At 40.9% G+C, this 25,804-nt stretch overlaps 1 protein-coding gene across 5 annotated transcripts in view; it reads left to right on the top strand.

Annotated features, from left to right (window-relative positions):
• Positions 1-25,804, top strand: part of LOC124302321 (agrin-like) — a 290,584-nt gene that overhangs the window by 100,590 nt on the left and 164,190 nt on the right. For 4 of the 5 annotated variants that reach the window (XM_046758370.1, XM_046758372.1, XM_046758371.1 and 1 more), the window contains exons 2-3: positions 9,636-11,124; positions 25,311-25,346. The exons of the other annotated variant lie outside the window; for it this stretch is intronic. In XM_046758370.1, the coding sequence (XP_046614326.1) occupies positions 9,999-11,124; positions 25,311-25,346 (1,162 nt within the window). In that variant the 5' untranslated portion in view covers positions 9,636-9,998. The remainder of the gene's footprint in view (positions 1-9,635; positions 11,125-25,310; positions 25,347-25,804) is intronic. 5 annotated transcript variants of the gene reach the window in all.

Genomic DNA, 25,804 nt, shown 5'->3' with positions numbered 1-25,804 from the left:
TACGTTATTTCTTTTTACCACCCGTTTCGCCTCACCAACATTCTGCGTTTACGTGTAATACATGTAATACAGTTTGCAGTCATCTTTGTAGCGCGATCCAAGTTGAGGAAAAAGCTGAACAACATTGGCAATACTTCTTTTTCTGATTCTCCAAACTAGACTGCAAAAAAAAAAAAAAATTGCGTACGGTTTATCAAACTTTCTTCCAAATTACGAAATCGTCCAGTCTTCGCTCGGGTTAAATTAAACAGCCAGCTCTACAAACCCTTTAAACAGCACGATGATGTCGATGAGCATCGAGCCGTTAAGAATCGAAGAAAGCGCAGGTCACCCTTCATCCCTAGCCTTTTGTGAAACTTGGAACAAGTTTAATTACAAGGGCTGCTTTGTTTTTAACTAAACCCTCTACAGCATTTGATCAAGGGGGTAAATTTGTGCGAAGCTAATTAAAATCAGTTCACAAATACAGGTATGTACTACACGTATATATATATATATCTAATATAATATAAATATATATATATATATATTAGGTACATATATACATATATTTGACGTACAGCAGTGACTTGGCAGAGTCTGTAATTTTATTATCCATACGCAGCGTTTTTTTCCAAGCATAATCTGCACTCGCTAATTCGATGTATCCGCCTACCTCTGCAGCGGAGTAAAAAGTAAGTTGCGATAGTTATTCTTCCGCCATTATTTGCCTTCTCTTCTTTGCGAAGTTGGGCACATTAAGGTGTCCATACACGTGCATACATACATAACCGGAGAGTTAAAGTTACGTGTTTATCTTTCGGTATAATTATGGCGGTGTTTCAAGTGGATTTTACCACCGCATGATTCCACTGTAATCCACCATATGCACACGTATAATATAATTATTACACACACACACACATATATATATATATATATATATATATATATATATATATATATATATATATATTCATTCAACTTGACCGCGGCTTGTAGTCACAACCGTTCATTTATCTCCTTGAGAATTTTTTCTTTCGTTTTAAGTAATCGCAGGGCTTAAACCAACCGCGATTAGCGCGGGCCTGTCGCTCTGCTCAACGTGTTTTCCTCTCTTTCATCCCCTGGCGAAAACAAGGCTCGGAAAATGCAGAAAATAAAAAAAAAATAATTAAAAAACCGAAGAAATAAAAAACGAGGAAAGGAAACAACCCAGGCAGGCACTCACGACGCAGTAGCGAAAGGCATGCACGCGTTTTATTACAAGCCATGAGAAAAACGTATCACATTCCTAGCGTGATTTTCGTATCGTCTTGTTAATCAATTTGCACAATCCTTCCCCTTTCAACTTGCCGTACAGCTTTGTTACAAATGATTCGGTTAGAACCGCTACGAAGAAAGGGCGTAACCATTGTTTCCCTGCTCTTTGATGCTGTGAAAGCGCTCACACGCCTCCAAGTTTTTGAGGAAGAAGCCACGTCGCCAGTTTAACAATTATACACGTATAACAGCGGGCATTGAATGGAAAAATTTCTACTCCGATTAGACGAATAAAGCTCGGTTGCACTCATGGTTTTTGGATATGACACATGTGAGTTACTCTGAGAAAAATTTCATTTGTCACAGTAATTAGAAAAATTCAGTAAAACAGGTATCGGTGAAGAAGCTGTTTGAATATTGTTGGAATTACGAAAAACGAGTTACGCGTAAACATTTTGCGCTATCGTCGATCCTTTTTTGGTAATTGCAACGCAAGATCAGTTTGTGAGGTTTACTCTACTTTTTTAGTTAAACGAGGCTTTAACGTCAATTTATCGTTGCACGAACGTCAAATTTTTGCAACAGTTGCAAGAAAATATAGCAACAGCGATCGTAATGAGAAAGAATAGTAACGGATGCTAAACTTTCCGGTAACAGCTAGAAAACTAATTTTCATTTTATACCTAGAACTATATTTTTCGATTGTGGTAAAAAATGAAAATGGTTAATGACTGAGCGGTAATCGGAACTAAAAATTTGGCTTTCTCTTCCTTCCTTTTATTTTTCTTCGTCATCGATGCGTTGGTATGCTTATGAACGTTAGGGCGAAAGAAAGCGACGAGGGCTGATATAATCGCTGCGATTAATGGGCGCACACAGGCGCACAAAATGAGAGAGAAAGAGAGTCTCTTGCCCGCATATGGCTCACGTGCTTTCGCACAAACGATGCTGATGTTCAGTCAATTTCACCCTGAACGATCTGTGGGCGGTTAAACGTTAAATTTAGCGTGGAAACGCGTTAAGGGGATGCTTTACTCGATATCGTCGTATACTGGTATATATATTTACAAATATCTAAGTCCACAGATTGTGAATGCGATAAAAGGCGTAACAGCCCAATTCCAGATGCAGTCGTGAATACAATCATACCAAAAAGTTCTGATTTCACATGTAAGTAAAGAAATAACATGGAACCAAAGACTCTCGGGATGTTTTTGTTCGGAATTTCATGTCGAATCTGACTGCTATGCCTTTTTTCGCATCGACGATACACGTGGACTTGGATATTTGGAAATATGTCCAGCATCTGAAGTTTGCTGAAATATCAGGTTGACCGCGCAGTAGGTAGATCTACGTTAGCTGTTGAAACGTATAATAAGCTTTATAGTCGAGTGAAAAAATGGTAAATAAAGCCGAAAAATACGTCCAGAACATTTGCATGGATTTTTGGTCCAGTCGAAAATATTACAACTTTCTCGTATCATCAGGTTGATAAATTTTTTACGAAATACCGATTCTTAAAAATGTTGGTCTAAAAATTTAGGTCCAAGAAAAGAAAGGTTCCAAAATTTTATCTTTCCAAATTCCTACGAGATCACCTCACGATCTCAATTTTGCGACGAAATATATAAAATGTTTCATCCAGATCATCCTTAATTTCATGTTGAAGGGCCAAAAACAAAAACCACATTTTCTCTAGTTGTTTTTTTTTTTTTTTTTTTTTTTGTTATATACCTAATAAAAATATTATTTTATTCAAACTTCATATATGTATATAAAAGAAAATACTTGAACAATATTTTAGGTAATGGTTGTCTAAAAATGTTGAAAATTTTTGGAAAAACACATATCCTCGCAGTGGTCAGAATAACTCACGATAGCTTCATCTGAAATAAAAAAACTGAATACTTTTTGTTGGTACGTGAGTATGGGTCGTGATTGAACGAAGGATTGGAAAAAAAAAAAAAAAATTGAAATTGGAATTTCTGGTAAATCTGTATGCAAAAAAGTAAAATTTTCGGTAAAATGTATATAAAATAGTGATCGAAGAAAAAAAAAAAATCCTTCGTTCAATGAGGAGAAATTATGTTGGCCTCTTTTTTTGGACCCTTGAAAACCCATGTAACCCCTTAAGGAGCGAGGATGTGTTCCTGCATGAATTTTCCTCAAACGTGAAACTTGAAAGAGGGGAAAATGGCGAACGATAATTGCGTAGTTAACCACGTGGCTTAAATAGGGAGCCGAAAAATTTATGTAATCACGTGGGTGAGGAGCGGGAGGATGCGAGGATTCGTTTTTATACAAGGAGGCATATCACACGGGTGTCTCCGCTGCGTCCCGCCCCGACATTAGAAACCCCTTAACGTTTCTCGGCTGGCAAATAATTTCCCCTTAGGACCGACGAAGGGGGGGGGGGGGGAGGGGGCAGAAGCGAGGGTGAAACTGCAGCTTGGTATCGTCCGTGTTTTTGGGTTTATTAGAAGAGAGGGGGCGGCGTGACGGAGCCTTGAAAAGTTTTCGGGACCTACGTCGAGTCGAATCACACCCTTGGGTGTCATGGGGGCGACGCTGGACACAGAAGCGCCATATCCGCAGGGTGCGACTAACTATTCGGGGCGCATGATCCTTTCTCGCCCCGAATCCTGCTCTCAGAGATTTTACAACGTTTCGTCAACGGCATGAAAGTTCTTCTCTTTTACGCCCGGGACAATAACAGCGGGGTCGAAATATGGAATTTTTAACGAGCCAAAGACCAGAGGTTTAAAATCGGAAGATATTTTTGAAAAAAAAAAAAGTGATCCGCGGTAGAAAACTCAAAATTATACAAAACAGCCGCAGAGAGTAAATCTGATGATTCTGTGTTTTAGATTTTTATTTACTTTAAACTTGCTACGTTTCGAGTATCTAAATGGAAAACGACTGCGTTTCGAAAAAGAATAAAAAAAAAAAAAAAAATCAAACGAGCTGAAATTTATTTTACGAAATATTTGGGACCGAGATGCAGATCCGGGGATGAAAAAGGACGACAAGTTTCTCTGCTGCTCCTTCTTCTGGCTTGCTGTATTATGTAAAGCTCGTTTTAAACCTGTTACTTTCAGCCTGGCAGAGATTGATCCTCTCCGTGTTCTTTCGGCAAAATTTGTGCAGAAAGAGAGGCTGCTCGATCAGTTTATCTATATAAGTGTACACGTTTTTTTTTTATCCTCTTTCTTTTCCGGCATCATTTCGACACTGATGCGCAGACGCGTGAATTATACCTCTCAAGGGAATTAACTTTTACGGCGAGTTAACTTTGACAAATGGTGAGAAAATGCGAAATCTCAAGAGTAGATAATGGATGTAATAATTTTTGAGCGGCGGGAACGAACATTCAAAAATCACCGTCGTTAATCACGGTAATTCTGTCCGCATTTTCTGAACAAAAACAGAAGAAAAAAAAAAAAAAAATTTATAATACAACGTGTTGTTCTGACCGCCTTTTTTGTTGAATCAAATGACATTTCTTTCGCCATATTTTGTGAATTCAAACAATCCTTTTTCTGTACGTTTCACTGAGAAAAATTTCATTTATTACAGTAACTAGAAAAATTCAGTAAAACAGGTATCGTTGAAAAAAAAACAAATTTTTGCAACAGTTGCAAGAAAATATAGCAACAGTGATCGTAATGAGAAAGAACAGTAACGGAAGCTAGACTTTCCGGTAACAGCTAGAAAACTAATTTTCATTTTCTACCTAGAACTATATTTTTCGATAGTGGTAAAAAATTGAAAATAGGTAAGGAACGAGCGGTAACCGGAACTAAAAATTTCTTTCAGTGTACATACGTATATTGGTAAATGATTGAAAATGCTCGCGATTCTTTCGCTCCAGCACGCGTAATAAAACATTTCACGTAGAGCGTGGCAAACGCGAGATTCCCACGACGAGATTTGCAGCGAAGCTGTAAAGTGAATTGACTGAGGTTCGTTACCGCGTCGCTGACAATCAGTCTAATGCAGACTCCTGCCAGCCATCCCCTTCAATATATCGCTCCATCCCTTGGCGGGTCGTGATTCACGGGAGTTAAAAGCAGCGATTCGAGCTCCCTTTACGGCTCGAGGGTCGATGTATTCCAACCATCGGTTTGCACCGGCAACGCGTATAAACCGGATGCAGGCGAGATAATGATTTTTCCCGCGATCCGTTTCCCCGTTTGTAAATTCCTCGCTGCGGAATAATGTGCGTATAATGTATACATGTATGCAGTTTCCCCATGATTGCAAACAACGGTGTTGAAGAGTGCAGGAAAAGCTGGGAAAAGCGGCGCGTATAGAGATGACGTTGGACGTTTGCATTTGCCATTCAAAGGTGCGGTAAAAAATGGAAGGGACGAGGGGTGCGGCGGATAAAAGGTGGAAAAACAGAAAAAAACAAAAATAAAAAAATATCGCAACCCGATGCATTTGCATACCGCCGCACCGTGGCGCTTCCACGCGCCCTGGAAAAAACATAAATAATTCAAAACTTTTTATGCAACTGAGCTTGCGGGTGCAGAGATATAAACGCTCGTCGTCGCGGTGCTTCGCCACGCGCCAAATCGTCAAATAAACGAGTTCAAATGGGAATATAAATACTGGCGAGAAGGACAAAGAGAACGAGACAATATAAAACTGAGAAAACTTGATGCTATGAAATTTTTATCGAGATGTGCGGTTTGTTTTTCTCTACCTTTAATCCCATCCGTATCTATAAAGATGCATCTGATTCCAAAATCTTGATATGCAATACACGATGCATTATTACATCGCAGAGTTTGTTAAAATTCTTAACAATTACAATTTTTATTCCTACTCTGTTTCATACTCTGTATTCTTTACGCTGCGACATTTTCAATTTTAGTGGTGAAAAATTCAAGACTAAAAACAATGTCCGGTGAAGCTGCGGCAGTTTATATACTTGTGCATTTTCCTCGACCAAAGTACCTCAGACCTTTTCTACCTTATATATATATATATTATATAACTACAACGCGTACTTTATCATTAAATCAAAACTTCTTCGCTGTACGGTACGATATATACTTGATCTAAAAGAAAAACGAGGACCGTAATCCGGGGTAAGAAATTGAAAGAGGGAAGAAACAGCGGAAAAAAAAATCTGATAAAAAAAAAAGAAATAAACAAATAAATAAATAAAAAAAAAAAAAACAGAAAGTAAAGGAAGGTAGTAACGTAGGAGAAGCGGAATAAGGAGAAAATAAACTTTTCTTCCCTCGGGGTGAGCGGCAGTATAGCAAGCAGATAACTTGAAATGGTCCGTCATTCCTGTTCTGCAGAGTATATGTATACGAGTATATAATACATGAATAATGTGTATGTATACATATCACTGTACGAGGCTTTATACGGGTATGTAATATTAATTAGAACGAGAAATTAATAGCGGTGTGCGGTGTTGCTGCAGAAATTTCTCGGCGAATCATCTCGGACAAAGTAGATCGTTCGAGTTTATACATAACCCGAGTACATAACTACGTACACGGATATCAGACGTACCTACGTACATAAGGATCTCAGTTCAGCCGGGGATCGAGGGGGTCAGAAATTCAGACCCTCCTCCCCCCCTCCCTTAATATAGTACCATCCGCAAACCCCTCAAATACCTTCGAAAGTTTCGACGACGGTTCATTAAATGAAATAGTTGGGCGATACCAATTCCTTGGATATAACGGAGTTTGTTTCATCTTCGACTGTATCGGAGCTCGAAACGTTATTAAACGAATGGGTCATACATTTATTAATGTTCCCGATAACAAACAACATCCGCGTTTCGCATACGCGATAAGAAAGCCCCGACGCTAATAATTTGCTGTTCAAAATCGGGAAACGACTGCATCGTAGTTTTATTATCGCGGTTATTTTTATTGATTTTTTTATAACTGACGAACCACAGGATGAGAAGAAAAAAAAAAAAGAAACATTTAACAACGAAGCATTAAAGCAGCATTTTCCATCTCTTGAAAATTCATTTTATTTTTATATGTCTCCTTCTTCTTCTCGTTCTTCTCCTTCTTCTTCTTCTTCTTCTTATTCTTCTTACTCGCCATAATTTTCCGTAAAAATGTAAAGTGCAGATTTTTCAGGAAGCAGTAGGTACGCTTTGCCGTAACTCGTTCAGGCGTGAAGTCGTAAAACGAGTAAAGTTCAATGGCGCGTACATTCGAGAGCGTATCTTATTGTGGATTTTCTTCCGTCGGTTCTTTTCGCCGATTATTTTTCTTTAGGGTTCGATTCTTTTTTTTTTTTTTTCTTTTTGCGTTTCTCTTGTTTTTTGTTTTTCTTTTTCACAATATCTCACCAGTCATCTCATTCCCCGACCGTTTAGTCTTGGAATATAACGATCATTACCGATTTCGTGCGTTTCCTTTCTCTTTATTTCTCAGTAATTCCCCGATTTTTCCTCATTGCAAAATCCTTCGTCACGCATCCGTCATTATTCGATACGATTATAATTAACGCCAACTTCTCGCTATTCATATTTCAACTCTTGTTATTTTTTTATTCTCTCTCTTTCTCTCTCTCTCTCTTCCCTCTTCTTCTACTCTCCTCTTCCGCAGCCTGGTTTGCATAAAGCGCGCTATCCACCCCTTTAATATACGCAAATGAAGTTACACCCCGGAACTAATGATATTTGCATGCAGAACAACCTTCTCCTTCGAACTCCCCGCCTTTAGGTGTTAAATTTATTACTTTGGTTAGCCCGTTGAAAATTTTACAAGCCACGAACGTATAGACATTTACTGCATCCCGTTCGGACCTGTTCGTTTTTTATTTTTGTAATTTCCCAGCAATACTTACAACGTACAATATTTTACTTGTAAAACTCAGTTTCGATCGTAACTCCATGCTCGATTTCCATTTCCTGTCCTTTTAATGTAATTCCGATAATTGTTACCTCGAGGACGAAACGCGAAGAGGATTTGGCCCCGATGGTTTCGATCGGCGAATTCCCGCTAGCCATCCACAAACTCCGTTTATATTAATGGTAATTAAGTATCTGGATCGGGTTAACCCCGTGGAACCCGAGGGATTGGAGATCCTGCTACACGTCGAAGGTGAATAGAAGCCGAGAATAATTACCTCCGTTGTTCGCGAGGAGCTGTGTTACACACATGCGGACCTAGGAGTTGTTATGTTTGTTAAATAATACCCATCCCGATGAAGATTTAGACCAAAGCCCGCTTCAATGGTGCACGAAGGGTAATTGATTCCAATCCCAATTCAAGCGGCTAGGATATTCGAATATCATTATACTGCCGGATCGCGTGTCGCGAATGTAATCGGGCTGAAGACGAGAAGAAAATCGCCATCCGATATGCCTTTTCACCTCGTATCCGAGGTAGAATTTTACTATTATTAGAATGTATCAATTCTCGATTACTTGACTAAATTTACCACGATATATATACTCAAATAAAACAAGTGAAGAAAACACGGTAATGTCAAATGACTTGTCCTTAAATTCACGAGAGCTATTAATAATATAAATTGTGAACTTTACTTAGCTATGGTACAATAACAGAAAAGGAACGTAGCTCATTCATCCGTTCAACAACCATGAAAAACACTTCAAAATACGCCGTTATGCGATATAAAAAAACGCTGGTCACTTCCTCTTCTCATCAAGTTATTGTTAAGATACGCTGAGAATTGAGAAATGAATTTATAGTTGAAAGTTGAAACAATATTTATTTGTCGATAATTCGAAAATAACCCATCCATGGATACGATATGCGCCATCAGCGTTCCAAGGTGGATGAATCAAAGTCGGTGGTGTTGAAGATCGATAAGATGTGGATGGTTTTCACAGTCAGTATTTTGAATCCCATGATCCTCGTGTGAGATGTGTGGTCCATTTGATTCGATGTTTCTGACTAGATGAAATACTCTGGTCTACTGCGTGTCCCTTTTTTTATGAGTATTGTGATTAATGTCGGTTATATCGAAGATATGCGAATACTTTTTCCTTTTTCCGGTGTCCACCTTCGCCACACATGATACAACGTCGGTCAATATTGCGGTTGCTCAGATTGCCGCAATCTCTCATTACTGAATAGAATTGTGGAAAGAAAGGAGGAAATATCAGTACGATTACACTGGTATATACAATGACTTCGAATTCATTGCTGTTGAAAAAATATTGTTTGCAATTAACTAGTCGGTATATTTACGGTTGAAAAAAAAAAAAAATTCGCTATCCTTTTTGCGATTGTGAATCCAGATATCAATTTAAGCATAAATTGCGGACGAATCGCGTGAGGTGAAATTTGGAAATGTGTCTTCTCACAAGCATGTGAGGTACATAAGACATATTATTGTACTTAACGGAGTTTTTCTCTGTTTCTTTTTTTCAGACTGGTCTTGCCCGCGCTAATTGCGCCCTTCTAACAAACTAAACCTGCACGAAGCTCGCGCCGCTAACCTGCACAAGCTAACGACTAACAACTAACAACTAACCAACCAACCAAACAACCAACCCCAAGGTGCGGGCTGGCAGTTTGTAATTCGTGAGTGTACAAAGGGCGCCCGCATACGTCGGTCTCGTCATTGCGAGACTGTACACCGAAAGAAGAGAGCCAACGGCGATGAAAACCGCCGCATCGGAGATATAAGAAGAAGGGTAAGAAGTGGAAACGTAAAAACTGCCTCGAAGAACTGCAATTAATGAGGAAAAAAGGTAAAGCAGTGATCAGCAACGATGCAAATCGTTAATAAAAATGAGACGAAACAACGGACTGAAATTGGACCTAACCGAAAACACGCCGGGCGGTGGTAGTAACAACCCCTTGTCGAGATTACCGAACCTCGTCGAGCATGCCGAGAGTTGCGGTGGCAGCAGCCACGTGAACGGAGGAGGAGGTCTAGGTAACGGAGAAAACTTGAACAGCAAATTGCCGAACGTTGTCGAGGGCTCGATGGACTATGGAAGCGAGAGGCGGTCATCTCGTTACTTCGAGTACGAGGGGGAGGCTTCCGGAGCCTACGGGTGCAGGACCCTGGACCGGAAGTCGGCGGCCCTCGAGCGAGACGAGAACGGGCCCCGGTACGATAGACGGGCCTATCAGGAATCGGACCTAGACGCCCCCTACGAGGCGAAGTACCTGCAAGGACGGCGGTACTCGCGGGAGATCGGGGAACCCGAGTTCGAGTACGAGGCTCGGTACGCCGAGGAGACGCTCAAGCTCGAGAAAAAGGAACGGGGCCCGGTGACCTCGAAGGGTTACGAGTCCGGTATCCGGACCCACGACTCGTCCTACGAGCTCGGAACGACCGGCGGGGACGTCGATCCCAGGAAGTACGACCCCAAGTTTCACCCCGGCAACAAGGCCTACGGGACCCTTCCTCGGTACGAGACGGGACCCAAGGGGTACGACCTGGCCGAGAAGGCCGGGTTTCAGGCCGCGGCCTACGATCCGAAATACGACGTAGCGCCGCAGAGCTACACCCAGAGGTTCGAGGGGCCCAAGGGGTACGAACAGACCCTTAAAATTGGGGAGGGAAGCGGCAGGGACGCGAGGACCGGACATCGGGACCCCGATCAGGCCAATTTGGAGAAGGCGAACGGGTATAGGAAGAGCAACTTTGAGGCATACGGGGTCTACTCGGACCCCGAAGACGATCACGGGTTTCTTGCCGATAAGAAATTGCCCCAGTACACGTACAAGGGTGTCGTTGTCAACGTCAGCGGCGAGTCAAGCGTCGTTGAGCAGAAGAGGACGCCCAAGGGCGGACAAACCGAGGCTCGACAGAGTCCCTGGTGCAGGCCGACCATTCTTCTGCTTCTACTCGTTCTTCTCGTAGTCGTTTTCGTCCTCGTTGCTGGAATTCTACTCTACTTTAACTGTGAGTAATACCTACGTGTGCAGTCTGTCTTGTGTATTTGCTGTTGTAATTGACGTCGATACTGTTTGAGATGTAAATCTCTCGAAGCACGTGGTACTTTGAATTATTGCTGTATAGCTGTTTGCACGAGCTTAAAAACCTTTCCATTTTTACCGCGTTAACTCTGGTAAGCTTTGTTCTCTCTCGACAATTTTCTTTCCCAAAATTACGTCGATACAAAGTCGTTACATCAAGTTACACGAGTGTATAATTAACACTAAGATCGGTGAAAATTTTTAGCGAAAATTCTAAACAGCGCGTCTTAACCGCTTTGGTATCTCTGTGATTTTTCCGGTACAAAAAGTTCCGATTTTCATCACTCTTTTTCTACTAAATAATGTAGGCCCTAAGAAGATTCCAAGATCATCACAGAAACAAAAGCTGTAACGACGCGATTACGTTCTCACTGTTTTTTGAAAATTGGCGAACGTTCACAAGGTGTGAAAAAAAATGATCGAAATAAGTATTTAGACAACTCGCGGCTTTGAAACTGCGGCAAGAGTGCCAGCGGCAATATCTTTTGTTTTTATTCGTTCCTGTTTTTGCTCCGCGTTTCTTTTCTCTTATTCTTCACTCTTGTTCCATTCTTTTTCTACGCATTGAGATTCCTCCGCCAGAATTTTTCCCCGTGTGTGCGTGCGCACATGGGTGCACATGTAACATGTATACGTGTATACCGGGTTTACGCCTACGTGCCAAGACTGTCAATCCTGCGTATAAAACCACGGGGTAAAGTTATATCACCGCTAACGTATCTTCCCTACGTGTTTTCCCCGAGCACTGATCGCGATTCGGGACGGTTAGCTGTCCGCTACGGTTAGACCCTAAAATAATTAATGGCAGTCCTGCGGCGCGGTTATGGCTTCCCGGTACCGGATCGCTAATAGTCTAACTCTCGTGCCTCGATATTTATGCGTGTCCCGCACTGTCAGAAGTCGCAATTAAATACAGATATCGGTCATCCTTTATATCATACATATATATATATATATATATATATTAGGGTGTCTTGAAATGAAATTTTTTTTAATTTTCCTACAAGCAGGCGACGAAAATGCTTGCTCCTAGTCTAAAACTAAGCCTTGAAAATGCCGGGCACTATATCTCAAGCGTTAGGCTGAGCCGTTTTGATTTTTCGAATTAAAAAATTGAGAAGTCGATTTTAGCACACATTTAGCACGATTTTTTTTTTTTTGTTTTTTGTTTTTTTTCGCCATAAACTATCTTTTTGACATCCACTACGAGAAAATACTCGTGTGGTATGATAGTCGAAAATTAATTTTCACTTGTTGTTTACGATGTTTATTGAAAATATCGACTTACAATTGTTTAATTGTAAGATTATTGTTTATTCCCCACTCGACCGTAGTGGTAACTTTTTTGACCTGAAAATAGGGATGAAAGTGACATATATTTTCCCCGTAAAAGTTGAGAGCTCAAAATATGTTACTTTTATCCCGCATTTCAGATCGAAAAAGTTGACATTACAATTGAGTCGGGAATAAACGATAATCTTCGACATATGTACATAAGTCGTTATTTTCAATAAGCATTGAAAAATTATGCAAATTAATTTTCAACGATCATACTAAACGAGTATTTTCTCGTGGCGGATGTCAAAAAGATAGTTTATAGCCGAACAAAAATAAAAAAAAAAAAAAAAAAACAAACAATTAATGCCGAATGTGTTCTAAAAATGACTTCTCGATTCTTTTCCTACAAAAATCAAAACGGATCGGCCTTAAAGTTGAGCTACAGTGCCCAGTCTTTTCGAGGCTTCGTTTTAGACTAGGAGCAAGCTTTTTCTTCGTCTGCTCGTAAAAAGATCGATATTTTAATTTTATTTGAAACACCCCGATGTATAAGTTTAACATCGTGCAACCGTCCCTTCAACTCTGTAATTCCTATATACGCACTCGCTATTATATTCTCGCTTAGCGTTCTGAAAACGCGTATTATAATATCTTTGTAACAACTAAGAAGAAAGCAGAAGAAAAAGGAGGAGGTATTGTTTATCCTGGAGATAAATTTCCATCCGTCCTACAGGTACCTACTCGAATTTCACCTCCGAACACCCGAGTACCGACCTAAATAAATTCATCGCATTTTCATGACCTGAAAAATGAAAGTAAGAAAACGTGGAGATTCCAACCGCCCGAGGGATTGCGTAAGCCTTGACCCTTTGAGATCCCAAGAGAACTTCTTGGTCAAACGTTGAAACCTTGATGTTCTTAGCATTGTTTGTCTTGCGTCTGCCTTTGTAGAAACGAGAGAACGTCTCCTATTCGCAAGCCAAACGGTTCATTCAGATTTTCTCGATTTCGGTGAAAATTTTTTACATCAATAACGGTAACGTCACTTTTTATTTTAATTTTTTTTTTTTCAAAGAAAAAGAATTACAACCCAATGTTTTTAAAATTTTGTCAACGTAGAGTAATGAATTTTCGACCAAAAAAATTCGTATATTCAACGAAACTTTATTTTCCCCCTATATTATCCTCGGGTAAAGAATAACTTATTGTTAAAGTTGTCGCACACGTGCAGGGTATAATAATAATAATAATAATGATGACGACGACGACAGCGACGACGACGACGATGACGATGACGATGACGATAATAATAATAATAATAACAATAATAAAAGTGCGTGTAACTTTTTCCATAAATTTTTCTACATTTTTCCGCGGAAACATTTCGAAAAGGGGGATTTCAAAGATAACGAATTTCCCATAAGTCTTTGAAAATTTTCTTTCGAACTTGGACGTCGCGATTCCTTACTTTACTTTACTTTACTTTACTTTACTTTACTTTACTTTGCTTTTCCCCTCGAACGTAGCGTCTGACGCATGTTAAAAGACGCGTTCACGTAATTTCCCGCCTTATTCGAGTGGCAAAAACTATGAGGCAGCCTGGAAGTCGGGTGGCACGTAAAAATTTTTACCGGCGGCTGAATTTTGAACGTTTCAATCGCCCCGTTTGTCTTGGAAACAGATTCGCATGATGAAAAGCGTGTTGCGTACAGGATGAAAGTATTACGTCGAAGTGAAGGAAGACGTGCGATCCGAATATGCTAAGTGAGCATGTTACAGGAAAGCCCGAAACGGTGGGCTTACTAATCGGAGAAATTGTCATGATTTATAAGAGCGCGTTACGGTGAGTATCAGATATCTGCTTTATAATATCGCGTCGCATGTACGGAATTTTTATTGCGCGGATAAAATCCTCATCTCGGGATCAATTTCATCTCGTGCATTTCGTTGGAGCGGAGGATAATAATAAGAAAAGAATAGGCGAACGATCGTAAGGCACACTCGGTATCCGAATACAAATGCTTGGCACGTGACACGCACTCACTCATTCACTCGCTCGCTCACTCTCGAAGCTTTTTTCTTACACGGGTCGCGATTCGCGTGGCCCTGCATCCCTTACGATCCTATACCTTATACGTACGCGCAGGGCCGGGAGATGAACGAGAAAGAGAATAAGATGAAAAGGAAAAGGGGGCAAGGACGAAGGAACGAAAATACTGTCCGTACTTCTTCTTCATTTTATCGCTTACGAGAAAGGAACAGGAGATTTAGAAGCGTCGTGGCCTTGTTAGTCTACCAGAGTCCCAAAGAATATAAAGTGTCTGATTTCAAGATCCCCGACGGGTGGCGCTCAGGTATAAAACACGTACATAAATACAAAGAGACTGAATTTTGATGAATGCCTCCAGTCCTGATTTGAAATTCGAACTTTGTTTTTATTTTTTTACTTATTTTTTTTTTACCCTTATTTTTCTCTCTGTTTTTTCGCTTCCCCCGGCACTTTTCTTCTTCTCCTGCATTATTACCCTTTCTTTGACGTTGAATCGTATTGTTATTCCGTACCACCACTTTCTCTCATTGCTCCTATTACGATCCGTAGCTATTTTTCGTCCCCCCGTCTCTATTTTTCACCCGTTCCAACGAATACCCTCCGACGTTTTGGGCACGTGACTGCGTCGATGGAAGTTTGATGAGAAACGATGTTTTCCGGCCCGTAAAGCTTAATTCAAAGGCCAATAATTCGCGTTAGGAAGTCTTTTAACTTTGCACGGTAGCTACGTTTGACGTAGCAATCGCTGGAAAAAATTACAATAACAATAATTAAACGTTGCGTAAAATGAATTTATTAACGTATTTAAAACAGCTTAATTGTGACGATGATTTTAGTAAAAACGAGCATCATAGCCGATGTATATTTATTGGTTTTTTTCGTCGAGAACCCGTCTGTTCACCAATTTGAAAAAAAACTATTAAATTATTATGATGCAATAAATGTCGACATTACTGAAAAAAAAAAAAAATATCATATTGAGAGAAAAATAAAGTGCACGCGATGAAACAAAAGACTTTTTACACTGCAAAGCAAATTTTACACGGATTCTCGACATTAGCCATTAAAATTGTAATTTTTCCCGACTCATTAGTGTCTCTTTTTTCGTACGCGAAAATCTCCGGCCTCGATATTTTTTCACGTCCAGGAGAAGCATTGGAAATTCGAAGAACAATGGCACGATTTCGATTATTCGAAAAATCGACACTACGATTCTGACGAAACGGAGAAGAAGAAAAATTGAAATTTTACTATATAGTGTGTACTATTTACATAACTAATTAACTAAGACATTGTTTGAGCGGTCTGAAAATTCCCGAAAAATTCTTAAAACTTCAATATTTCACTTAGAAAATATCTAGACTCGTTTCATTACGAATTTGATAAAAAAGTTGAATGTGCAAAAAGAAAAAAATAGACACAAATCGCTGCGTAATAAAACTGGTCTAAATATGTTTTAATTGAAAAATAGAAAGTACGAGAATTTTCCGAGAGTTTTCTGACCAATAAAACAATTTTTTAGTCGGCTCAATTAATTTAAAGTGTTGGAAAAAAAAAAAAAAATAAAAAACAGAAAAAAATCGGCTTAACATGGGCCCGGTCTCGAAATGTTTGAAATAGAAAATACAGCATCTGTAAATTATTTGAGAATTTTAAAGAAGGTCCTTTTCAAAATCACTTAAAATATTTATAAATAATTGATCGGTCGAATAAGAAATCTGAAAAATATCAGGGTACTGTTACAGAATTGGAAAAATTTCGGAACAAATTTTGTACAAAATGAGAAATGGTGTAGGTCTGAAGTCGGTTGGGTTCGCATGTAATTCGAACCAGATATCCTGAGGATGATGAGTATTGGAACGGGGGGATAAAAAACGTTCGGAACGAGGTTGAAACGTCTAAAACGCGTCGATCGCGCGGCACTCGAAGGCCGCAGGCCGCAAACTGCAGCATTCGGTAGTCACTAGACAGTCAGGCAGGCGGTGGTTGAGCGAGCAGCGGAATGGGCTGCAGAGAAATACATGCAGATATTTCAGTAGCGATATAGAGTGGAGCACTTGATTCAACAATGGTGGAATATACAGAGGGTGCAGAGTGAGTATGCATGGATGTGTATATATATATACACACACACACACACACACACACCTACCGACCGCGAGGCGAGGGGCTGGAACCTCGGAACCCTGTTGAGCATTCCGAGTGGCTGCATTTGCCGAGGGTGGACAGCATTTGACCGATTCAGTTTATTTTCGGGTCAAGTTTTCGCCTGACCGCCCGCAATCAGCCCCGGCATTGTCCGTCGACAATACATTTACCGTATCCTGGCTGGCTCTGCCTTCTCTTCACGTCACCGGGCTTAACGGCACAGGAATTTCCACCCTGATCTAGCAGCGACAGAATTTTGCATCTGGATTTCCAGAAATTCGATTTCGCATCAACCCGACGCCTAGGCGCCCATCACCCTTCCGAATGGCTGTTGTACGAACAATCTGTAAATTTCGATCAATTATTCAGCCGGACACCGGACACTACCCCCATAAAATGATTATTATTATTATGCATATACATGAACTTTGCTCGTGCCGTTGTCGTTCCCATCATCGTGTTCGTTACTTGCTTATACATACGAATACACATATATATGTCTATGGGTTGAAGTTAAATTCGTTTTTTTCTTAGATTACCGAATTCGACAATATTGTTGTCCAGATATCCGAAAGAGTTCAGGCTCCTTCCCTAAAGCACAATAAAATTTACTTTATCGTTCACTGAAATATGGGTTCGATTTTTCAACAGACATAATCCGCGCGTTCCGAGTAGGTGAAAAATGAAAATGCAATTTGGTACGTATAAAATATATTCGTAGCGTGGTCCATTTTATTATCCAATGCCAGGTGAAAATATCAGAGCCGTTCGCCGATATCCAAATTGGCATCCCTACCCAAAGATAAAAAAAAAAAAAGAAAAAACAAAGACAAATAAAAATTAAAAAATAAAAAATCTCCAACTTCGCTAGAGAGAAAAGGTGACGGAGGAAATAAATCGCGACGGCTAAAACGACGCAAGGGAGACTCGGCACCGGGACGTCGCACAGCCCATGGTTGTTTATGGTGTCTACGTGACGGGTTTATCGTTCCCAAACCGAAACTGAAATGCCTCGAGGGCCGGCGATGCCGTTACTCGTTCGCTACAATAAGCCATGGGTATAAACCCATGCGTACGCACATATATCTATGGTATACGTATGCACATGTGTATGTATAAATATACATGTATATGCATGCGGGTGTATAAATACATGGAGCCACGCTCACATGCCGCAACCAGACACATGCAGAGTCGGTTAAGCGGGTGGTTACAACGGCTGGTAGCAAAACGTATTATGTCTTTACATAGCATCAACTGAGAATCTGCGGCCTACTTAGGCCGTGCAGAGTATTAGTTTCGAGTGGGCGATTTCACCGCGATCGTAAAATCCCTGTACAAGGTATTACTTTCAGCGATATACCGACGCAATCGCTTGAGAATGTTCGACAGTCGACGCCTCGCGTTTTCTTGCCGGAATGCCGAATTCCGGTGGGTGTTAAAAGGTAGTGGAATATAGCCAAACGATAAAACGGTCAAATTACACTTCCCGCCAAATATTCACTTTTTGGAGGGTAAGATGAAAAATTTTAACTTATTATGCTAGGAACAAGGCTCAGTGCAATGGAATTAATATTAGAATATTTTAGGTACGAATGGTTTTATTGTTATGTGATTTTTTTAGTATTTTGAAAACTATAGTCCTTATGAACAAAACCGAGGTTATATATGATATATATTATAGTGTTACAGCTACTGCCAGTAAAATTGAACGTTCATCGTTCTGACTTGGCGTTTTTTATTCAGGCTGTTGTGTTATTTATTTTAAATAATTAAATGGTATTTATTGTAATTAACAAAACACCCTGAATCGAAAAAGGTAAGTCAAAACAATAAACATTCAATTCTTCTGGCAGTAAATGTGACAAAAAAACTAGACCTGATCGAATCAAAGCGAATATGGTTTTATAACGAAGGTAGGATAGGTGTTTAAAAATTAGTAAGCACCTTCCTTGTTGCACAATAATTTTCGAATAGCTGTAGTCAAAGAGCTTTGATAATTCGATATTTCGACCGTTCTACCGTCTGGCTATTCTACTTGCTCGAGGCAGAGAAAGGAGGAAAGAGAATGGGGGAGTGAGAATGTCAATCTACAACCACCGCCACCGAGCAGCTTCGTCCCAAGATTAATGTTAACTCCAATCCGGAGTTAATAAGTCTAACATCGATAAATCCCGCTTACCCACCCCTAGCTGTAGATTTCGATGGGGCTTTTTTATCCCTCGATTCTACGCCACTCTCTCGCTCTTCGACGCTGTTTCTTCGCTATAAAAGGAGAAAAAGACACGCGGATAACCGAGGCGAAAGCGATAATGGCTAGTCGAAAAAATTCAAAATTCGCGGAAAGAAAAGCTCGATGAGTTTCCGCCCTTGGGGTTCGGGAATTTTCTCCACCCTTTGCTCGGGAGAAAATTTTTCATCGTTCACATTTACACGTGTTATAGTTCGGCTATCGTATCCTGATTCCCTGGATCCTAGGTGAAGATAAGAAGACGCAGTAACGAACTTTCCGCACCACGAGCAGAATCCCGTTTAATCATACGATCTTGGGTATCCCTAATCCCTGATCCCTGATCCCTAATCCGACAAATTTTCCCACAGAACTGTATACAGCTTCCGTCCAAGTTTTCACATTTTTTGGGCAAACTTTTAACAAGAAACCACCACCAATCGCATTTCCGTATAAGATAAGTTTTTTTTCTCGAGTATGCATATATCCATGCATGCGGCATCGAGCTTTCAAAGCTCTATCGATCCGGGCCCTGCGCATTAAACAATGAAAAATAACGCGATATTTTTCATCCAAGAAATCAACCGTCGCTTATTTCAACCGCACTGGACCGCGTCATTCAAATTTTCGCCAATTATACTCTCGTCCTTGCGCCTGAAATTTCCGCCGCTTTGACAACTCGATCTCTAATTTGCGAGCGCGAAAATTGAAGAGGGTTACGATGCTGTGTTGGCTTTCGGCGAATATCCGCGGGCGTCACTTCCGCACGCAAAGACAGCGGGTGATCGGGGGTGGCGGATATTCGCGATCCCGCGTTTAATATGATCGGGGTAACCCTAATCCCAATGGATTCCGGCGAGTCTGCGGGCTTTGAACACGAGGACATGCCGCTCCGGTTTCTCCGGAGGCTGGAGGCGGGGTCCGCTCATAAAGGCAGAGACGTGGACGTGTCTTACATGCAAAGTCATCCTGTAGGCTTCGCCTAGCCGACGCTCAGCCACCACCGCCCCCGCGCCTCTCTCGTTGCACCTTTTCCCACACCCCGCAACCCTCCGTATTTCATCAGGACGGCTGGACCCGATCTTCGAAAAAAATTTACAAAAGGAAAAAAAATCAAACGACAACGATCTTCCACGTAACGCGGAACACTCGTTTTTGCCCAAAATCTTTCTCCTAACTGAGACAAAATTTTCAGGGGTAACATTTTGGAAAAACGAAAATTGACTTCGTTATGAAAAACCCGTAATGTGTACTTATCCCCGACTCAACCGTGATGTTCAATTTTTCGAACGGAAAAACGGGACGAAACTAGCAATATTATTCCCTCTTAACACATTTGCGAAAAATATGAGACCGTATAAAAATCGATTATTCCCTCGTTACATAATGTACTATTATACCTCGTAGGGCTTTATTGGGTACTTAAGAACTATCCGAGATTTTTGCCCAGTTATTTTTATTCGTCAGGATGAAACGTGACGAGCGTGATTTCCTCATTTCACGGGATCGCGTCGACGGGATTTTTTCCTCATACAGCAGCAGTCGTAATACGAAAGCTGCATTTTTGTTTTGTTTTTATTTTATTTTTTTTACTCCGCACGACACTTTTTTCTATCAACCGACGTGTCGAGTTATCGATTCAACGCTATCGTTACTTTCGCCACGTGTACACGCTTTAATAAAATTCATACATTATACGTATAATTACACGACGATTAGAGAAAATTTCACAGGCAATTGCGTCCTCGGAATGCGAAACTGTGTTTACACAATGATTTTCGAACATCCCGTTTCGCTTCTCGACCTTTGAACACCCCTTGCACGAACGCGCGGTGAGCTTACAATTAGCGCGATAACGCCAACGGCACCCCCTCTCCTTTTATGCCCCCACCCTCCACCTCCCGCATCTTCAATTGGTTCGGATGAATTATTATTACGCTAGGCTAATAACGCAGTTTCACCGGAATACGAAATTACTTGAGGATAGGTCGGTTTTGCCCTCCGTATATATCTATATACGCTTGTATATCATGTATAGTGCATACCATAGACGCCATCCTCGAATTAGCCGTGCACAGAGACAATAGTCAAACCGTCTCTCACCTTCTGCCGTTTCTCTATTCGCTCCTCTAATAAGAACAGAGCCCGCTGCGGCGTCTTGATGTTTAAATTTCCCGCTGCTCGTCACTCCGTTTCTGGCGATACTACTTAGCAGTGATGAGACTCCGCGTTTGGTCAGACGTTGCTGAACGAGTGCAGGGAGATTTTTTATAATATCATGAGATTGTATTTTATTTTCATACCGCGAACAAGTGGTATCGATAATACTTGATGATGAATGTTGGGTTTGTTGTTCGGATCAATCAGAAATTTGAAAATATTCGAAGCAAATTTCTCCGAATTTGAATTTTTATATAAAGGTTAGTGAGATCATTTTGTTACCTCAAAATCGAAGCTGAATGAAAATATATGACAAAGTTAAAAGTAAGAGCTGCAAGAGTTTAATTTTTATCTCAGATCGTTTCGGAATTCTAAAAAATATACTTTTTACCCTCAGTTTCATTCTTTGGTTACCTAATTTATCCTCAACGACCCCACTAATTGCGAGACAGTTTTTTCGTTTCGTCGTTTGAATATCGTGAAGCGTTAAATTCTTAAAAATTGCAACGATACGGAAGTTACGATAAACGAATGGCAATATTGAATCAACTGCATTGAAATAAAAATCTAGTCGTCAGTGAATTTGTCAAAAGTATACCTTTCAACTATATATTATATATACGTATATATATTTTACCATTTTGAATTTCAAAACTCCAGGAGATAAGTACATTAATTTCTTTTCTATAAACTTGAAAAAAAAAAAAAAAAAAAATATTATGAAAATTGAGTTGTAGCCAGATATGAATTGATCGATGGTTGATTTCCAAATTACGGACCTCCTGAACGGTGAGGAAGGTTTCACGGATCACAAGACGGCATCTGACAGCGTGACAATAAAATTTTTTCCCGATCCGGAGGGTTATTTGTTACCGATATCGGTCTATGTTGTATAATGCCGGGTGACGTCGGGGACAGGAACAGGCGAAAAGCGATCGAGCCGAACATAAGAGAGGAAGAGGAGAGGAGAGAAAACTGCCCCCAATCCGGAGGCTTGCGTTGCGTTGGCTCAAATTTATTATTTCTCCGGTGGGCTGCGTGCGCGGAAACTACCGGCGAAAGGTTGCGATTGATTCCGGTAATATTTCAGGGAAACTTTGCACCAGCCGTCGGAAAAATTGGGGAAACTTTGCCGCTCCGATTCGGTTCGATTCGGTTCGGCTCGCGCTTTTGACCCCAACTTCATCCCCTTCCTCTTTCCTCCTTCCACGATGATCCTGCCGGCTATCGGGACCCGGTGAAACGTGTTTCGGGACACAGGCTCGCCACACGGTTAAAGAACGGACAAAGTTTATTGCACGGACGCGCCGAGTGCCAGATGATAAATATACGCTCTTCGCGGTCCGATAGAAACTGTATGGATTACACCTAATTCCCTTTATTGGCCGGGAGACCTCGATCCATCCGTCCGGGTGCCGAGAGATCGGAAACCTCGGAACGTTACGGAACCAGCTTCAGGAATTTCCGCACTCTCGCTCTCCGAGGTCATCCTAAAATTCTCAAGATGAGAAAAACAACAACCTGGTTCATTGGTTTTAAAGAGAACAATTTGACATTGCATGATGTTTCATGAATTTTAGGCAGTTTTCTTGCGAGTGAATCCAGTTCAAAAATAACTCTGCCGAAATCGAAAAGCTCCTCCTACATTATAAGAACGAATCGTACACGTAGTATTTTTTTATCTTCGCATTATTTTACAGTTCTCGTTATACTTTTTGCGTGTATTTTCGATTCTATTATCGCCGCTTGATGGACTTTTTATTTTCATTGAAAAGTTGCATCGATTTTGCGAACTGAAAAATATAAACAATATCCCAACGGATCATGCATGGAGAGAATAGTTGGTATCGAAAAATAATGTACAAACGATTATTGCAAATGCTTCAACTGTCATAACGTGAAACATTCCGACGTCAGAATGTAAAAAATTGTTGTACGATATTCATTTTTTCTTTAAGAACAAATTTTGCCAGTAATAACGTTCCAGTCGTAACATTATTCAAGCTCCGAATTAAGTTTCCTCATATTCTAACCCCAGAAAAATAATTAAGCCGAATTCTTTGATCATTCGGCATTTTCGACGAGGGTTGATTATCTCATCTTGTTCAAGGCAAAAATTTAACGCCTCCTTGAATAAATTCTTTCATCGGTCGAGTGTAAAAATACTAATTGGGAGAGTCTGAAATCGACGCCGACGTCATCCGGGCTTAATCACCGAGTGGCACGGTATCATACGTTATAACTCTTGAGAAAATCCGATACATTCAAAACTCGTGCGACCAAAACCCGGGGCTCGCATCGGCGTCGAAACTGACATCACCTGTTCGCCGCGTGTGTGTCAAACCGGCGATCCCGGCGGAAGTATTGGTGGGATATTGGAATGGTGGTCGGTATAACTCGCGCGAGAGCCGGGCTGCATACATATCGTCAGATTCGGCGTTTCCGTAGAGCGAGTGGCCAGAATCACCCCCAGATTCCAGGTCGCGACCTTCTTCCTCCCGATTCCACCCCCTCCGGGTGTTTCCGCCACGCGAACAGGAATATTTCTCGCCAGCGTGTATCGGCCAAAGTTTTAATCACGTTCGGGGCGTCATTTCTCCCCCCACCCACCATCGAAATATCAATCCGTGCCCACGTGAAACGACCCTTAGGCGTCCTGCCGAAATTAGAAGCGAGACAATTAATCCCGTCGAAAGCACGGGTCGCGTTTTAATTAGTAGCAATTTCCGGCGGGCGATCGCGGCTCTCGAATTGCAGACTGCACCGTGGTCCAAATATCAAAGTAACTTCAAGTTCCCGCAAGTTCTGACCCAGGGCATATATATGTAAGACCGCTGGATAGGCGTGCGCATGAATAATATGTACGGGCGTGAACTTTGCGGCGTTTCGCCGACCGCCGCACAGACGGAAATGTCCATTAACGAGACCAGGAGGCGAGCTTTTCAGGCCTCGGAGTTTTGCTCTTCGGGTCAAACAGCTGCCGGTAAGGCAGGGACTACTTTGTTCGGGGAAAATGACGGGCCAGCACACCTGCGACCGGACGTGACGAAGAATTATTAACACCGACCGTCGTCCCCGAACTTTTTGCGCGCCGCAAGCTCGACTTTCACCAAGTCTGCACGATTGCAGCGCGATTGTCCCGGCTGGACGACGATCTGCTCGCATAGAAATACACTTTGGGAATGGGAGGGCGATAATCGGGTGGCTCTGTAAATTTCAAGCCGTTGATTGGATGAATTCTTATTACACCTTGCACGCCGCACGTGCTTTCGCGATATTTCATTATACTCGGCTGTGTTTCGCTGCTTGTAACGGCTTATCTCGTGCAATTACAACGTCTGCAGACCGTTCATAATTCTGGTGGCTCGACGTATCCGACAGCTGGACTGAAAACACCGCGGAAAGAAGGTCGCAGCCTCAAATAACGATGGAAATCAAAGTAGTCACGCCAGTTTTCCCCGTCAACGAAACGCCAGAGTCCTCGCCTTGCCCTGCGGGCTACAATTTTAGCGAAATAAATATTCTCGCATCTGAGTACAGATTACAGTGATATAAGTTCAACCGATTTCAACTGGATTGCGATGTTTCTTATACTTTGTCACGAGGTGAATTTAACTTACATTACGGTATATATATCTGCCGATCGCATTCACTCCAGACCTGCACATGCATGAAAATTTATTGCTAAAACGCATATGATACCGCAGTAATAGTTTTCACATGGTATGTTCACTTTAAGCTTGAATTAACATCGACAGTTGCAACTCTACTCACAAAGTAAACGATGTAATAAAGATTCGCCAAAATTTCCGGACATTATGCGCAACGGTAATAATGATAACAGTAATGGTCGTCTCAATAAAGGCGAGAACAATTAAAGCTGATGATACAGAATCGAATGAAATCAAGTTTAAGTTATAGTAGAAGCATGGAAAGTGATTATTGTATGAAATTGTATATAACTTTGGTGCTGGCTATGCTGCATTAGTGTAATAATTGCACATGCTTATACATGTACGTGCGATATGTAAATATATATAGTATGATACGTACTGTACGCAGCTGCGTAATATCGTTCGCTAGGGTAATAATTTGGTGGTGAGAATCCTGCTACGTTATATATCCCGGTAGCAATATCACTATAATAATCCAGTCTTGCACATAATACATTATGCCTATGTAATATGTACATATAATAACTGCGATGGTAACTAATTTCATTAATACTAACAATTTTTTATTTCAGACATGTCATATAAGCCCCAGCATCCCGTTATCGAGGGTAAGTTCATATAATTTTATTAAAAAACAAAAAAAAAATAAATAAAATAATAAATTTCCGCTTATGTATAATGTATTCGTATTCGATATCGTATACGGTTTTATTCTTACTCGTGCATACGCAAAATTACGAATCACATTTAAGCCACGTGTATATGTCTATAATCGAAGCTGTAAAACTAACGATCTGCATGAATAATAACCATCGTAACGAACACGCATCAATTTTTGATTGGGACAGAATAACGTTGCATCCTCTGCATTCGTTTCTCACATTTCGCTTGTTAAATTATAAAACTTCAGGATCGCAATTTGTCAGATTAAATTTAACGATCGCATTGATTTCGGAGTTCTGTGCAGTGCTGTAATAATTCTACTATATAATTACTGACTATAAGCGGGAGTGTTAATTACCGACGGCGGAAAACGGAACGAGCGAAGAAATAAGGTGCGATACAA

The sequence above is a fragment of the Neodiprion virginianus genome, chromosome 4, assembly GCF_021901495.1.
Source record: "Neodiprion virginianus isolate iyNeoVirg1 chromosome 4, iyNeoVirg1.1, whole genome shotgun sequence".
NCBI lineage: Eukaryota > Metazoa > Arthropoda > Insecta > Hymenoptera > Diprionidae > Neodiprion > Neodiprion virginianus.
The sequence above is the reverse complement of the archived record's forward strand: the minus strand, read 5'-3'. Positions and strand labels throughout refer to the sequence as shown.